The sequence below is a fragment of the Mycteria americana genome, chromosome 1, assembly GCF_035582795.1.
Source record: "Mycteria americana isolate JAX WOST 10 ecotype Jacksonville Zoo and Gardens chromosome 1, USCA_MyAme_1.0, whole genome shotgun sequence".
NCBI lineage: Eukaryota > Metazoa > Chordata > Aves > Ciconiiformes > Ciconiidae > Mycteria > Mycteria americana.
The window spans coordinates 30,596,647-30,611,118 of NC_134365.1; the positions used below are offsets into that span (position 1 = coordinate 30,596,647).

A 14,472-nucleotide genomic window follows, 5' to 3' on the forward strand; every position below is an offset into this window, starting at 1 on the left:
GAATTGCCATGTAAGAGCCTAGTTAGTACAGCTGCGCCAGAGTGGGAATCTGGTCCTGTCTCTTCCTCCACCTAAACCGGTTTCAAGTATCTCCTGCACAGGCAGACTAATCTTAAATATTTTTCAGTCTCATGGATGTTTTGCCACAGAAGAGAAAGGTCAGTGCAAGAACATGGCTCCAAAACAAGCACAGGTCTACAGGTCCGTGCTGAGGGTGGTCAGCCCGGAGGGGCAATCCCTGCTTCGGAGAACAGTGTAAAATCCACAGCCAAGCAGTCACTGGGGGAAAAAATCAGTCATGGGAACTGGGACCATTCTACTTAACTCAATTTTAAAGCACCCAAGTCCTTACTTGGATTTAGCAAGGAAATGCAGAGATTTCACTGAAAATTAGTCTGTGCACATGTATGAACTTCCATATCAGCAGGCTATGGGCAAAGGAAATTCAGTAAGTAGTGCTCTAGTTGTGTTTTTAGCTGACATATTAGCTATTTCCCTTAAGGGGAGGAGGGAATAAGGAAATCAGGGCCTGACAGTGAGCCATCTGCCTGCAACCCCCTAAGTAACCTGCCGAGGCAGGGATAAAATTCCGTGCTCCGCCGCGAAGTGGAGAAGGGTGAATATAAACATACTCTTGGAAGGAGTCAGGAGGGTTTCTCACTCTTCTGGCTCTCCTTAGACGATGGGGAGGCCATAACCTTCCACCACCACTGGAAAAGGAGAATTTTTCCCAAGGCAAGTTGCCATGAGATTAAAGGGCAGTTGGCTGCAGGCCAGCTGGAGGACTGGAGAAGTGGTGTCATGCAGACGCTGGAGAAGGGAGGGGTGAAAATGAAGAGGTGTCTTTCCCTTCCTCGCTGTCTTTGCAAGCACTTACATGGCTCTTTGTCATAAAAACAAGTGCTACTCACTAGACAAATGTATTATAGAGTGACTTACTGCAGTTACTGGTTGCAGCAGTCAGCAACACGAGTGAATTCATTTGAATTCTGAATCTGTAAGCTGCCTACTCCTGGCAACTCCCATTGAAATCAGGGGGAACCAAGGACCCTCAAAACCTTACAGGAGGTTTGAGACATCAGGATTCATCGGCGGGTGGGAGGGGAAGGAAAATCTCTAGGAAGGATTCATTAGGGCAGTGTAGTTCCACCTCTGCTGTTCTGTCTATTCCTCAGTATTCAAGTGTAAACAGGTTACACCTACTTTGTAGATATGCCTTCTAATACTTTCTGTGTGCTCAGTATTCTCAATGTCTCCTATTCCTGAAAAATTAAGTTTAATTTCAGAAAATAAATTAAGAAAATAATTTATTTCAGATTTTTGCAAGACTTCTGATTATTCTGGGGAAAAAAAATGCATTTATTGGCATGCCTTTGACATTTTTCGAAATCCTGCGTCTCAAGTTGTACCACCATTACATGGTTTCTGCCTTTTTTCTAATTTCAGCTTACAGACTCTAAGCCTCCTATTTTCAATGCAATGTGAGACAACAATAATGTAAATTAAAAATCATTAATAAAACAAATTAATAGAATGAAAGGAGCTAAAGCTAAAGGGTATTTTAAGTCAATGACTGAAAATGAGATTTATTGGACCCCTTTTTAAACAGATGGATGCCTTACCACCATGTGTCTAAGCTAAGACTATTTCATTTGTTATCTAAATTTGGAGGGGCAAGGAGTTAAACCTGTTACAAAATAGAAGAGCAAGCAGTGACCACTCTAAACACCTGGAGGAAAAGATCAAATCTTTTGGACAGATATAGCCTTCTCACAGGCAGATATAAAAACTCTGTAACTAAAAGGACAAAATACTAATTGGTTCCTTGAAATTAGACAAAAATCCAGATTCTCTTTACTATTTTGTACCCACCAGAACATTAATTCACAGCCTGCACAACAGATGACACCAGTCATCTGTTTATATTATGCTCAAATATTATGTCCAATAGATTAGTACATACTTTATCATTATTGATTTATAAAAGCCCTTTTGCAAGGTCCTGTAACTACCATTTTTTACATGGATCATCCCATGTACAAGCAGAAAATGAGTTCTTGCCTTTTGCTTCATGACCAGAGCCCACCAACAATATTTAACAGGACTTACTACTTTCCCCTGCCTCTGCAAAGCCCTAAGTCTGCATGGGAGACATCCTGCACATGTACTAAGCTCTATTAAACATTTAGCTACTTGAAATAATATTTAGTCTAGCTTCCAGATGATATACTGATATATCACTCAGTTACGTGGCTTCATCTGCAACTGCTGCTTCCACTTAGATGACAGTTTGATGCTTTGGTTTTATCAGCTCTATTTTTGGCCAATGTTGCACTGATATTTTGAGCTTAATATTTTTATTCTAATAGAAAATGTTTGGTAGTAGTCTTGTCATCTTATTTTTTTTTCCTTCCAGCCATTGCTGTCACTCTGGAAGTCAGTGTAAGTTCCCACTTGATGTTCTGACAGAGTCCCCTGACCCTCCTGTGATTTCTGCACAGCTTATTATCCAATTTTCTCTTTCATTTTAAGGTAGTACTTGGGGCATCATTTTTACAGATTCCCTTCTCTTAGTCCCAAATCCCTTTATTTCTTTTCAGGTCAGCTTTCAGCTGCTGCTAGAGTCTTATTGGACTTTGTCATCCCATGGGAGAAGAACCAGAGTCTGAGCTCACATTGTGGATGACTCCTGTGAGCCTGCAAGGTAGACCTGACCGAGGAGTGGGAGGTAGCTGGGTGTAATGAGAGGGATGGTGGCAGAGGCAGAGATGAGGAATCAAACAGTGGGAACAAGGGAGGCCAGAGTCTTTGACTGTACTATTTTTAATCAGCACAAAGCCCAAAAGAAATTTAGTGGATAAACACTGTCAAACACATTAAGGAATTCTTTTTTTCAGATGGAAACAAAACTAAATAGCAGAAAATCCTTGCTTGGCAGGATGCTGACATTCATTTTAGATATTGATTGGAATCCTAACTGGTTTCAAACCAGTCATTAAGGGCAATTGGACAATTTTCCCAGTGGCACCAGAGCCTAGTAGGAAGCAGCAGGAACTCCATCTCGTTCATCTTTAAAGGTCACTGGGGACAGTCCAGCATCAATGGGGAAATGGTCCATGCTGTTCCATTGCATCACAGATCCCAGCATCTTGCTGAGAGCTGGGGGTGCTGCTTTCACCTGCCTCCCTACTACACTTAGAGGGTGAGGGGCCACTGAGAGCACTCTGGCACTGCCACAGTGGCAGTCAGCTGGTGAAAATCTTCAAAAGAATTTTTCCAGCCCCAGTGCAACAGGGGTGCAGAGGATATCAGGGGTTCTTTTATTAAAGATTCTTTAATGGATCCCCATTGTTTTCTGTCCAAAAAAAGAGAAAGAAATTAAGGATCTGGCATTAAGATTTTTTTGTCATACTTTATGTCTACAGAAACAGTATCAGCATTACTAAGTGATCAGTCCTTTCACAGATTGCTTACCTGAAATGTAGCCTGTTTGGCTGAGTGGCTCAATGCAAGTTAGAAAACTCAGGCGTCTGGTTAAGATGAGAATATGAACAAAGGTATCATTGCAGTAACTTTGAGAAGAGAATCTCATCCAAGTATCAGCTATAATAGAGAAAAAAAGTCCTGTCTTACTCAGAAACTTTCCTATGCTGAAGCAAAGGCAAGGTACATACAATAACACAAGCTTAAGGGAATCCTGAGAAATCTTATCTACCTCATATGTATATACTTTATGAGGAAAATATTAAACCTGCACTTGAAAAGTTCTTAGAGAGCCAGGATGTTAAATGGAGACTGTTTACAAAGCAAAGGAACAATTAAATGAATTAAAGGACTGTCGTGGTTTAGCCCCAGCCGGCAACTAAGCACCACACAGCCGCTCGCTCACTCCCCCCCCAGCGGGATGGGGGAGAGAATCGGAAGAGCAAAAGTAAGAAAACACATGGGTTGAGATAAAGACAGTTTAATAGGTAAAGCAAAAGCCGTGCATGCAAGCGAAGCAAAGCAAGGAATTCATTCACTGCTTCCCATGGGCAGGCAGGTGCTCAGCCATCTCCAGGAAAGCAGGGCTCCATCACGCATAATGGTTACTTGGGAAGACAAACGCCATCACTCCAAATGTCCCCCCTTCCTTCTTCTTCCCCCAGCTTTATATACTGAGCATGATGTCACGTGGTATGGAATAGCCCTTTGGCCAGTTTGGATCAACTATCCTGGCTGTGTCCCCTCCCAGCTTCTTCTGCACCTGGCAGAGCATGGGAAGCTGAAAAGTCCTTGCCTAGTGCAGCAACAACTCAAACATCTCTGTATTATCAACACTGTTTTCAGCACAAATCCAAAACATAGCCCCATACCAGCCACTATAAAGAAAATTATCTCAGCTGAAACCAGGACAAGGATGCACAACATTTTGCATTTTTTTGTAATCTCAGCAAACTCACGGGTTTATAGCTTTTAAGGCTAGAGGAGACTAACAGGAACATCTTCTCTAACCACTGTGAACCATGGCTACCCTATGTTAAGCAGCGATTTTTTTCTTACAGAAAATTGGTCTTCCTTAATATGCAACTGAACACTTGGAAGATCTGTAATGTGACTGAAAGCACAGATCTTTTACATAATATTAAATCTCTACTTAAAAACCTCAAGTGATGGCAAATCAGACATATTCTGAAAATCTGATTCAGAAGTTAACACTTCTTTTTAAAATATTTTATTTTAAAAATATTTAACTTTTCTTTCCTTGTGGGAATGTACCCCCAAAATTAAGTTTCTTCTTCTTGAACGAGGAACTATTTTGACTGTGATGTAGTCACCTTTTAAACTAAATATTTTAAATATGAAAACCTGACTAATGCAGATAAGCTGCATGCATACATTGGAATCCTATCTTATATGTGCCTTTTTTTCCCTGGTAGTTACTATCGTATAATGACGATCTTGCTGTTTAGGAAACTGAGACACAGGGAAGCAACAATATTTGTCAAAGGATGTATGGTAAGTCACTGTCTGTAAAAATACAGGAGGCCAGCATTGTCACACATTCATGATCCTTCTTCATAAATGCTAAGCTCCATCCTTGCTTATTTGCTCTTTATTTCATCTAGATTCAACCAAAAATATCAGGCAGTTTATTAAAATAGGTCAAATATTTGTGAAGATTCACAGTAATATTTCTGTAAATGGTGTGAAGACAGATATACATCAGAAAGTAACAAACTGACCACACCACAACTGGAAGTTTAAAGCTAAAACCACCTAAAGGTTAAAGCAGTGCTCAACTCTGCAAAGCTGTGGCAAGCAGTTTTCAAAGACAGACTCTCTAATGAGCAATCAGCAATTCCTGCATTATTTATTTCTATGTTGTTCTGGTATTTCCAGAGAGCATAGAAATAAAAAATAAGTCTCCTAACACTCAGTGAAGCTGTGGCTGGAGGTGACGCTAAAAGTCTGCCTGTAATTATTCTGAGGGATTTCACTACATCCTCATGTGATGTGATATGATACAAAAATGCATTGCACGACCCCCTCAGAGTTTGAAATTTTGAAGCATTTGTTTATACTAAAGAATCACATTTGCAGCTTACCAGTGCTCAGGTGCTTAGCAGCACTACTGCTAAGAGACACTAGAAAGCTGCCACTGGCACTTCCCAGGCTCCTCGTGGTGCTAAAGGGAAGAGCAGGGGTTTCTGGAATGCCTCTTATCTGAGTAATGATACCAGCCGGTATAACCGCGAAAGAAACCGCAGGAGTGGTAGGAGTCTGACTGCGCATAGGCATGCTGGAGCAGTAAGTGCAGATAAAGAGCAATATGTTTTTCCTTCCTGTGATGTGCTAAGGCTCCTTGTACTCCTTGTACTTTCTTTGCAATATAGTCAGATACACCATTTGTAAAAACCACCACCAGCCTGTAGATTTTAAAATAATAATTAGCAATGACTAATATCTGGCTTAGGTTTCATACCTAGCAGCAGCCCCTCTAGTTTGAATTCACACCTAAGTCCTTGTGGTGTTCTGGTTTCCTGGTTTATGCCAGTACTGAAAGGTATGAGCTGCCAGAGGAAGGGACACATTTCGTTGGGGTCTTTTCAGTCCTAGTTTTGTGCTGAGCTACAAACTCTTTCCTTTGCTAAGGCACCCCAAGGAAATACATGCCATTTTAAGTGCTATCTAATGCTTTCTTCTGTGAGGAGTTGGTACAAGGCTGTTATAATTTATGTCAAGAGTGAGGTTAAATTAATCACTATGAACCATAGCTCTTTTTTTTGGGATGTCATTACAATGTCATTACTTTGCATTGTAATAGTGCCTGCCGGCCTCAACTGGGTTAAGCCATGCATGCTAAACGCTCGAAATAAAATTTTAAAAAAGAAAAAAGACAGTTCTTGACCCAAAATGCTTATAAGTCAAAAAATTTTTGAGATATGAATGAAAAACCTGGGATGTGGTTAGAAAAGTAGGAGTGGGATAGTCAAGCTTTAGCCGTATTCCTCCATGTGGTCTATGGACTTCTATTACCATCTTTTTCACCCATATTCACTCTCAGGACGGTCTTCCACAACAAAAATACAGACACAATAACAGTTCATGGGCAGGAAGAACAAAGACATCAGAAACTATCTGCAGAACTTGTCCAGCTTCTTGACTACTCCTGCTTAACATGCATCTACTCAACAGCAGATTATAATTGAGATTCCTTGAATCAGGGAAGCACATACATAATGTCTGTTTTGTGATGTACTTTTTCTATGTTTTAGTGGTTTCTATACTTAGGTCTCTGATTATAATTTAAGCTGTGACCATATGTGCCAAAAGGTAACCAGTTGTCCTGTCCCCAAAGCTGCTGTGAGAACAGAGCGTCAGAGACTAAATGACTAGTGTTAGATATTTGTAATGTAGCTACCAAAGCTTGCTCTCCATTCCAGAAGGCAAATCATCTGATTCATGTAGATATCCACCTTCAGATTAAATTAATTCCATAACAGTAGGGTAGAATTCAGCTCTAAATTAATATAACTAAATTTAGGAGTCCAGACGTAGGTGAACAGATGTGACTTAGGTGCCTAACTTTCCATTATAGTTATTGCAGTCTAAAAGAGATATTTAGCTACCAGCCAGAGGTGCTGGATTTAGCTGCTTCGACCTAGATATGCCTCAATGCCATCTGAGATGCTCCATGGTATTGGAAATGCTCATACACAGTTGACAGAACTGACACAAGACCTCTGAGAGACCAGCATCCTTCAGGAGCAGCAGCTGGAGACCACAATATTTTCAAGCATCTCAGATGACACTACATGTCTATGGGCAAGGAACTGAATAAAGTTTTAGGTGTTTACTGTAGGGTGAGCTGAATGACTCTAGGATCCATAGACTACATTTATTGATTACAACGGAAGCTTAGACATTAGGCTCATATATAATTACACACAGGCAGCTTCTCAGTCTCAGGATGGTAAACCAGATGGAGAGAACTGCGTTCCAAGGAACATTTGTGAAAGAAAAATGCTTTTATTTCTATCTAAATTTATGCAAAGACGACTGATGTATTTTTAGTTGTAAATAGCCTAAATTCCCCCACTCTTCCTATGGAGAGAGTGAATTTATCAGAGATGTAAAATACCAAATGTGAGTTCAACTAAGGGGTTACATAGTAATTTATAGAATAGTTACCTTATCTGTATCTTCATGAGCAAGAGTCTGGGAAAAGCTGTAAAATCAAATTCAAGAAGCAACTAAAATTTTCACTGGTGGAAGAAGTCAAATTAAGTGTGACTTAATAGCAGAAAACTTCCAATACAACCCCCCCCAAACATCAGGGAGAACAGCGCATTCAGTGCTCATGGAGAAAAGGAATTAATTTTACATGAACTAGGTTCTTCATGCAACCACTGTTGCCTGTATTATTTCTACAGCAGCTGATTCTAATGACTATTACATGGAAGCAGTAATTCATTCCAGGGTTACAAATTACCTGTTCCACGTGGCAGCTGTTATCTAACCAAGTTTGACGTAGCTGGCAGAGATAGATGAGGGCATAATTTGACCATAGACACTTCCGTCCTTCGATTGTAACTGAGGGCCAGAAAACACTATGACTTAACAAAAACTCCTGGGGAAAACAAAGTATTTTTCATGTTGCCTCTGTGAAATACAGCTTTTCTCCAGGGACCTTTGATTCTCTTTTGCCTTTTTCTACGTATAAGTAAAATGCAAATAATGTAAGATCATTTAATACAGCACCAAGTCATAAGCAAAGCTGTGAAATTGCTGCTGTTCAATGGCAGTGGACGGTAGATATTGCCAAGAACTATGTCCAATGTCCACTCTGGACTTGAATTTGAGCATGGAGACTGGTAACCTTGGAAGAAAGTGACTGTACTTCTGTTCACAGTTCAGTTTCTTGTGTCAGATTTACATCAACCACTCTGTAAAATGGGAGAAAGAGAGAGATACTGTACCAAACATCCCACTCACTAGTAGACATCTAACTGGAATTTAGAAGCAGCGATGGCACTGAGAGATGACAATAGCAGAGAGACTTTTCAGAGACTTACTTCGGTGTTTTGCACGTCGGTTACCATTTAGCCAGCCAAGAACAGCCACTGACAGTTCTCTCACAGCATGCCAGACAAATGTAATACAGAAACTGAAAACAGTAAGCATCTTAAATGAAAGTCAACGACCATTAACTTGTTAAATCAGATTAAGTCTGCACAGAATTGTCAGAATAAATTGTATGTGGAGGATTATCAAAGACATAATTAAGGTATTTGTAAAAAGGGCAGGAGGAACTACCAGTCACCAGGACACAAACCTTTTTCCTCTGTTTACCCAGGTCCTTATAAACAAGGGGACAGCTTTGGATAAAGCAAAGTAAGTGTGTACAAGGAGTCAAGATCTAGGCTAAAAGGAAATATTATGGTAAGAAATGTGCGTTGGCTTTAAACTAGTGTAGCTTTTTTCATACTAATTAGCACCACTCATTCTCCTGATCTGACTCTCAAGAGCATTTGCCAACCCCAACTCTGTCCATTCCATGACTTATGGCAACACTATTTTTGTTGTAATGCTTCCAAAAATGCTCTTTTGTTAGAAGAACATATTTGCTCATAAAATAGCTGAGCCTATACACTGTATGCAGTCATAACTGTGTCCCCTACTAGTGACAAAAAGATAACTTCAGTTTTAAAACAGACACTGATGTTGGCTTTGCTTTAGATAGAGGACAAGAATGCCTAGGGAAAATTGTGGCCATTATACAAACAAATACAGTACGCTCCTGCAAAACGTCAATTAGAAGCATCATTGTGATAAATGAAGATGCTCAATTTTTACTCTAGAAACTGTACCCAACTCTCTCTGTGAACCTACGGAGACTTCAAACCTACTTTGTTGCTTGCTTGTTTGTATTTGAAGTAACAGGGTCAACCCTAACCTGACTCCTCATGTTCCTTGTATTTTCAGTGAACAGTTATACACTGCTGATAAATTTTTCCTAAGTACCTTCTCCTCTTTACTCACAAAAGACAACCAATCCATGTTATTTATACAATTTCTCTTAAGATACTCTCTTAAATCTACACTGATAAATTGCTATTTCAAATTTCTGTTAGAACTAGAAACAGCAGTCATTCCATATTGCTGATATTAACATTCTTGATTTCATTTTGTAGGGATTTGAGTGACTCAGCATCACATTCCTCATGATTAGGAAACGTTTTGCAATTTCACTTTACGATATATCAATAAAATTTTATCTTTCCCTTAATGTGCCCTTCTGAGATGAGCTTGCCATAAAACACATTCATGTGCTGCTGATTTAGCCATAGTTCTCTTGCTGATTTTTTCCATTGCTCAAGACACTTATCATTAATGTAAACCCCATCAACTTTTACTCCCACCTCAGCTAAGAATATGACTGAAAAGCAAAGACTGGAATCAATTTCTGATTTAGGAAGAAAATAACTGCTTGGGAAGAAAATTACTTAAGAGGGAAAAAAAATAATCAACAGCAACAGCCATTGCAATTACTGCGTGAAATTAAGAAATTTACAAATACAAGAAGTACAGAATACAGCTTATTTAAGATGGTCAGATGTTCTAGTTCAAAAATATTTGGGTTGTTCCTCCTGAATTTTTGTACCAGTTTAATCAAAGCCAATGCAGACATATGCCCCTTTTGTCTGCACTCTCAGCACCTGCTGAACCATTTCTATCCCATTTCCTCTTGAAGAGTCAGATATTGCTTCTGTCTCTGTTTCATTGCGAGGTTAAGTGGCTGATCTGTCTTCCTCAGTACATTTTCAGCATCCTGTTGTTCTAACTTATCTCCAGAGCACCTGGGCCCAAGAGAAAGTAAGAAAGGGGAAGCAAAGAGAGGTGCTAGTGGGTGATGGGTAATGCCAGGAGAAAGCAAGTTCAATGCAAATTAAAATAAACTGATGCAGATATATTGCAGGGTGAATTAGGCTGGATATGGAAGCTTAGCAGAACACAGGTAAAGATTTGAACTTTAGCCCCTTCTCCCAGGGACTGCTATATAATTCTCAATCACTGTATAATGACAAACAACAACTCTTATTGACAGCAATCTATTTCAGGTAAAGAGGGCTGTGCAAAGGCAAAGCTATGGCTTTGAATCTTCCCAGGCAGGGAAGGGCACTGAGCCCACACTCCCATACTTTGAACAAGTGCTCTAACACTGACCTAAAGAAGAAAAAAGAATGTGCTGCCAGTTTTGAAAGCAGTTATACGTATTATGGAAAGCCAAACCTGAACTCTGGAACTACTTAAGATTTCAGAGGAGGAAGAGAAGCAGGAATACCTAGTCTGGATCATCCTAGCAGGACCTATGCTCTGAGCTGCTTTGCCCTATCAAGACTGAGGTGTTTTCTGGACATGCTGAAGACCTTCTGTTACTTTGGGAACTTTCAATATTAAAGGAAATATGGTAACTTTAATGGACAGTTGAGTTGAGATTTTGAGGATTTAATTTGGATTTATGTGTCTGCAATCCTCTAAGTAATTTCTTTTGCATCTCAGTTCATGACCAAACAAGAAGTCTACTTTAAATTCTTTGGATCTTTGATGCAGCTGAGACTGCAATTGTTCCTATGCTTTTTTAGGCTTTGGATTGGCAGCTTTCCATGCAGTCAGATATCCATGGGCTTTACTGGTGTTTCTGAGCCAGTTTTCAGAACAGGCACCATATATCTTATATATTGATGATGAATAATACATATACACAGACCTGTTTTCACTTTGAAGAAGGTCTAAGGTTAAAAATGGCAAAATTTGCTTTACATAACAGACCAAAAATTAAGTTCAGGCTCTTTTCCGTATGCTAACAGCAATAATATGTAGAATATTCACTCATTGGCTCGTATATCAAGACACATTGTCTCAATTGTTCGTGCCTTTCATAAGATGGCCTTAAAATAGAACTCTGATTCTGATGTATTCAGAAAAAATTAAAAAAAAAAAAAAAAAAAAAAAGAAAAATCCTATTTGTAAATAATACTAAACCTATTTGGAGAGCCAAGCAGAAAATCCAGCATTTAATTTTAAAATAAAGCTAGAATTTAAAGGAAGATAAACCAAAAAAGTTTACACTTAAATTTTATTTAGCATTCCCATTCATGTAATATTTGCCCAGTGATAACATTTATGAGTTAAACTGTATTCCAATATTAGTGAAATTTTTTTTTTTTTTTTGTCTTGCAGAAGAAACACTCAAAGGTCAGCAACTGTAATTCAAGGTCAAAATTTCTCCTGAGTCTTGTTCTCTTCATATAGGAGCTGGTTTAAAACACTGCTCTGTTTGAGAGCTTTTAGATTGGATATATCTTCACTTACAACAGGGATATCTTCACTTTGATCCTCGGTTATCAGATCTTCACTGTCTGACAGTGTACACAGGAGTGTATCATTTTCATAGGTAGGAAAATAATACCTGAAAGCAACAAGGCATAATTACTAGATAGTCACATATTTTGTTTGAAAGAGGTAAAGCATATTTTATGAGATTAGATTTTAAAAAAGGAAAAATGAGAAAGTCTGGTTGTCTGAAATAAGAGTAAACAGCACACCCAAAAAATCAACTGGCAGGTACATCTTAGAAGAGTCATACAGAAGAGTTGGCAACAGACAAGTCCTTCCCCCTATTTCTTCACCTGTATGTTGTCACAACTGAGGCCACAGATCCAGATTTGTCCCACAACAAATGCTGAACTAGATGTTTGAGTTAGAACACTCCCTGTGCTTTACCACCTATGGCATCATCCCCCAGACCTATTCAGCCTCCTTACAATCTGAATCAGTGTTACGTTATGCTCTCTCTCTATTTGCTACGGAGAAAATTAAGGGTAAACAACCAACTTGTTTTGATGCCTAAAGTTAGGTGGACATTATGCATGTGTCTATATTAGACATGCAAAGTAAGGGGTTTAGTTTGATTCTAGAACTATATGCCCAGAGCATATCTTTACTAGCAATGAAGTATGTGCCAGATGCCCATCCCAGGCATGATCTGCATCTGTGTAGAGAGCTAACGGCTGGAAGAATCTCCTGCCTACAAGTGGGGCATTCAAGATGTCACTTTGGTGCACAGATTCAACCTTGGTTCCGCCAGGAGGGAAAGTGCTCTGAGTGCACCATGTATGCCTTTCACCATTCACTACACAACTGCAAATACAGGCAAAAGACAGTTTTGCAACAATAAACTTCTCCAGCATACTGACTTGACAGTGCAGACACAATTTATGGGGATAGTGCATCCTCGATGCAACTAGAAGAGCAGTATCACATGTTCATTTTAGCTTCAGGCAGTACAAAGATTTATAGCTCTGAGTAGTTTTGAGACCATTTTATCTGGGCCAGTAGAGCTGGGGAGCTCAGGGCACTGTTGCACTGGCAAAACCCAGAAGTTTCAACTTATTGTTTTACAGACTTTATCAAGTAACAGTATAAATGCTGGAAGAAACATGTGTGCCCTTACTGTGGTTGATCCCATGTAGACCTGGCTGGCAGGAATGTAATGTGTTTGGTCTCTTCCATATGACTTATCAATCCTCCTTTAGTCTGGAATTTCTCCTGGCAGTTGTAACAACGACAGTGATGGATTTCTCTTCTGATGAAGTTCACTAGCTTTACTTGCTGATAAAAGTTCAAACCTGGGAGAGATGGTAGCGAACAAGCACTTGAGGAACATGAGACTTAATTTACAAATGCTTTCTTGGATTAAGTGTAAAGATTGATAGGCGTTTACTGAAGACCAGCACTGCCTGAATGCTGTAACTTAGCAAATTAACTGAACAAATGCTTTTTCCCAGCTGCAGGGGAACTGGCCCTTCTTTTAATGTAAAAATTGCAAGCACCTTGCTTCCTCTTAGTCTACAGCAGAAAGCAAACATTGGCCAAACACAGCTTAGAGCACAGCCTTCTAACTTGCAAGCAACAGGAATAACAACAACAACAACAATAATAATTATTATTGTTCTTCCAGGGCTCCAGCAGCCAGACCTGGGACTCACAGAGTGGGTATTTGTAGAAGCTATTCTGCAAAAGAATTCAATGGTTTTAAAGAAAATACCTCACATCCTTGGCACTAACAACAGTTCCAGAAAAATAAAGTGTTCTTGGTGTTCTTTTGTAAGCTGGCAGAAACAGTTTCCATAATGGAAAAGTTAAATGTCCGTACAAAAATCAAGTTGATACAGTTGTTTTCCACTATTCTTATGATGTGGTTTTCTCCACACTAGTGGCAAATGCTGACAATTACAGCATCTCTTACTCACCATGTTCTGACTTTATTTTAGGAAAGTCAAATCCATGTGATTTCTGGAGAAAAAAAAAAGGAAAGAATAAAATATCTTATTTCCACTACTACTATTCCAAGTTAAAAACAGCTCAGGTTTTCATAGACTGACACGGACACAGGCATATAGACATGCAAACACTAATACATAAAACAAACCCTCCAAAATTTGTTTCATCAGAAACTTTTGTATTCCGTTAAACTGCAAGGCTCCTGTTAAATAGTTTATTAAGACTGAAACACAGATGCTAACCATCAAATGTATTAAATCGTCAAGTCACTATAATATTAAAGATGCTACCTCTTTATTGTCTGTACCAGTCTGTACACTCACAAATAATAGCTACTCATCCCTCAATGTAAAACTTGACTCCTCTGCATATTTCAGAGAACAGATGCTGGAGATGTATGCAGTACTTTAGTTCTGCACTAAAGAAGGCATTCTAATGCAGCAGCTGATTTGATCTTAACAAAGGTGCTACAACCTTACTTTTTAATTCCGAAGTGATGAAAGAACTGATATTTAAAACAAGTCTTACCTGCATGTGAAGATACAATTTTTCTGTGGTGTCTGCTTGTTGTTCACAGAACAGGCAAACTGCACACACAGGATGCTCTTCCCAGTCAGACCAGTCTCTTACGATTAAAAGTCA

At 39.3% G+C, this 14,472-nt stretch overlaps 1 protein-coding gene across 5 annotated transcripts in view; it reads right to left on the reverse strand.

The window, feature by feature from the left end:
• Nucleotides 1–7,547: 7,547 nt before the first annotated feature.
• The window catches only part of ZNF277 (zinc finger protein 277), a 64,808-nt gene continuing 57,883 nt past the window's right edge, over nucleotides 7,548–14,472 (reverse strand). For 2 of the 5 annotated variants that reach the window (XM_075493894.1, XM_075493923.1), the window contains exons 9-12: nucleotides 14,359–14,455; nucleotides 13,800–13,842; nucleotides 13,001–13,175; nucleotides 11,622–11,956 (exon numbers count right to left, since the gene is read on the reverse strand). In XM_075493894.1, the coding sequence (XP_075350009.1) occupies nucleotides 11,764–11,956; nucleotides 13,001–13,175; nucleotides 13,800–13,842; nucleotides 14,359–14,455 (508 nt within the window). In that variant the 3' untranslated portion in view covers nucleotides 11,622–11,763. Of the gene's footprint in view, nucleotides 8,077–8,373; nucleotides 8,430–10,240; nucleotides 10,344–11,621; nucleotides 11,957–13,000; nucleotides 13,176–13,799; nucleotides 13,843–14,358; nucleotides 14,456–14,472 lie in introns of those variants that run through there. The other 3 variants (XM_075493901.1, XM_075493919.1, XM_075493911.1) reach the window with 3 other exon arrangements.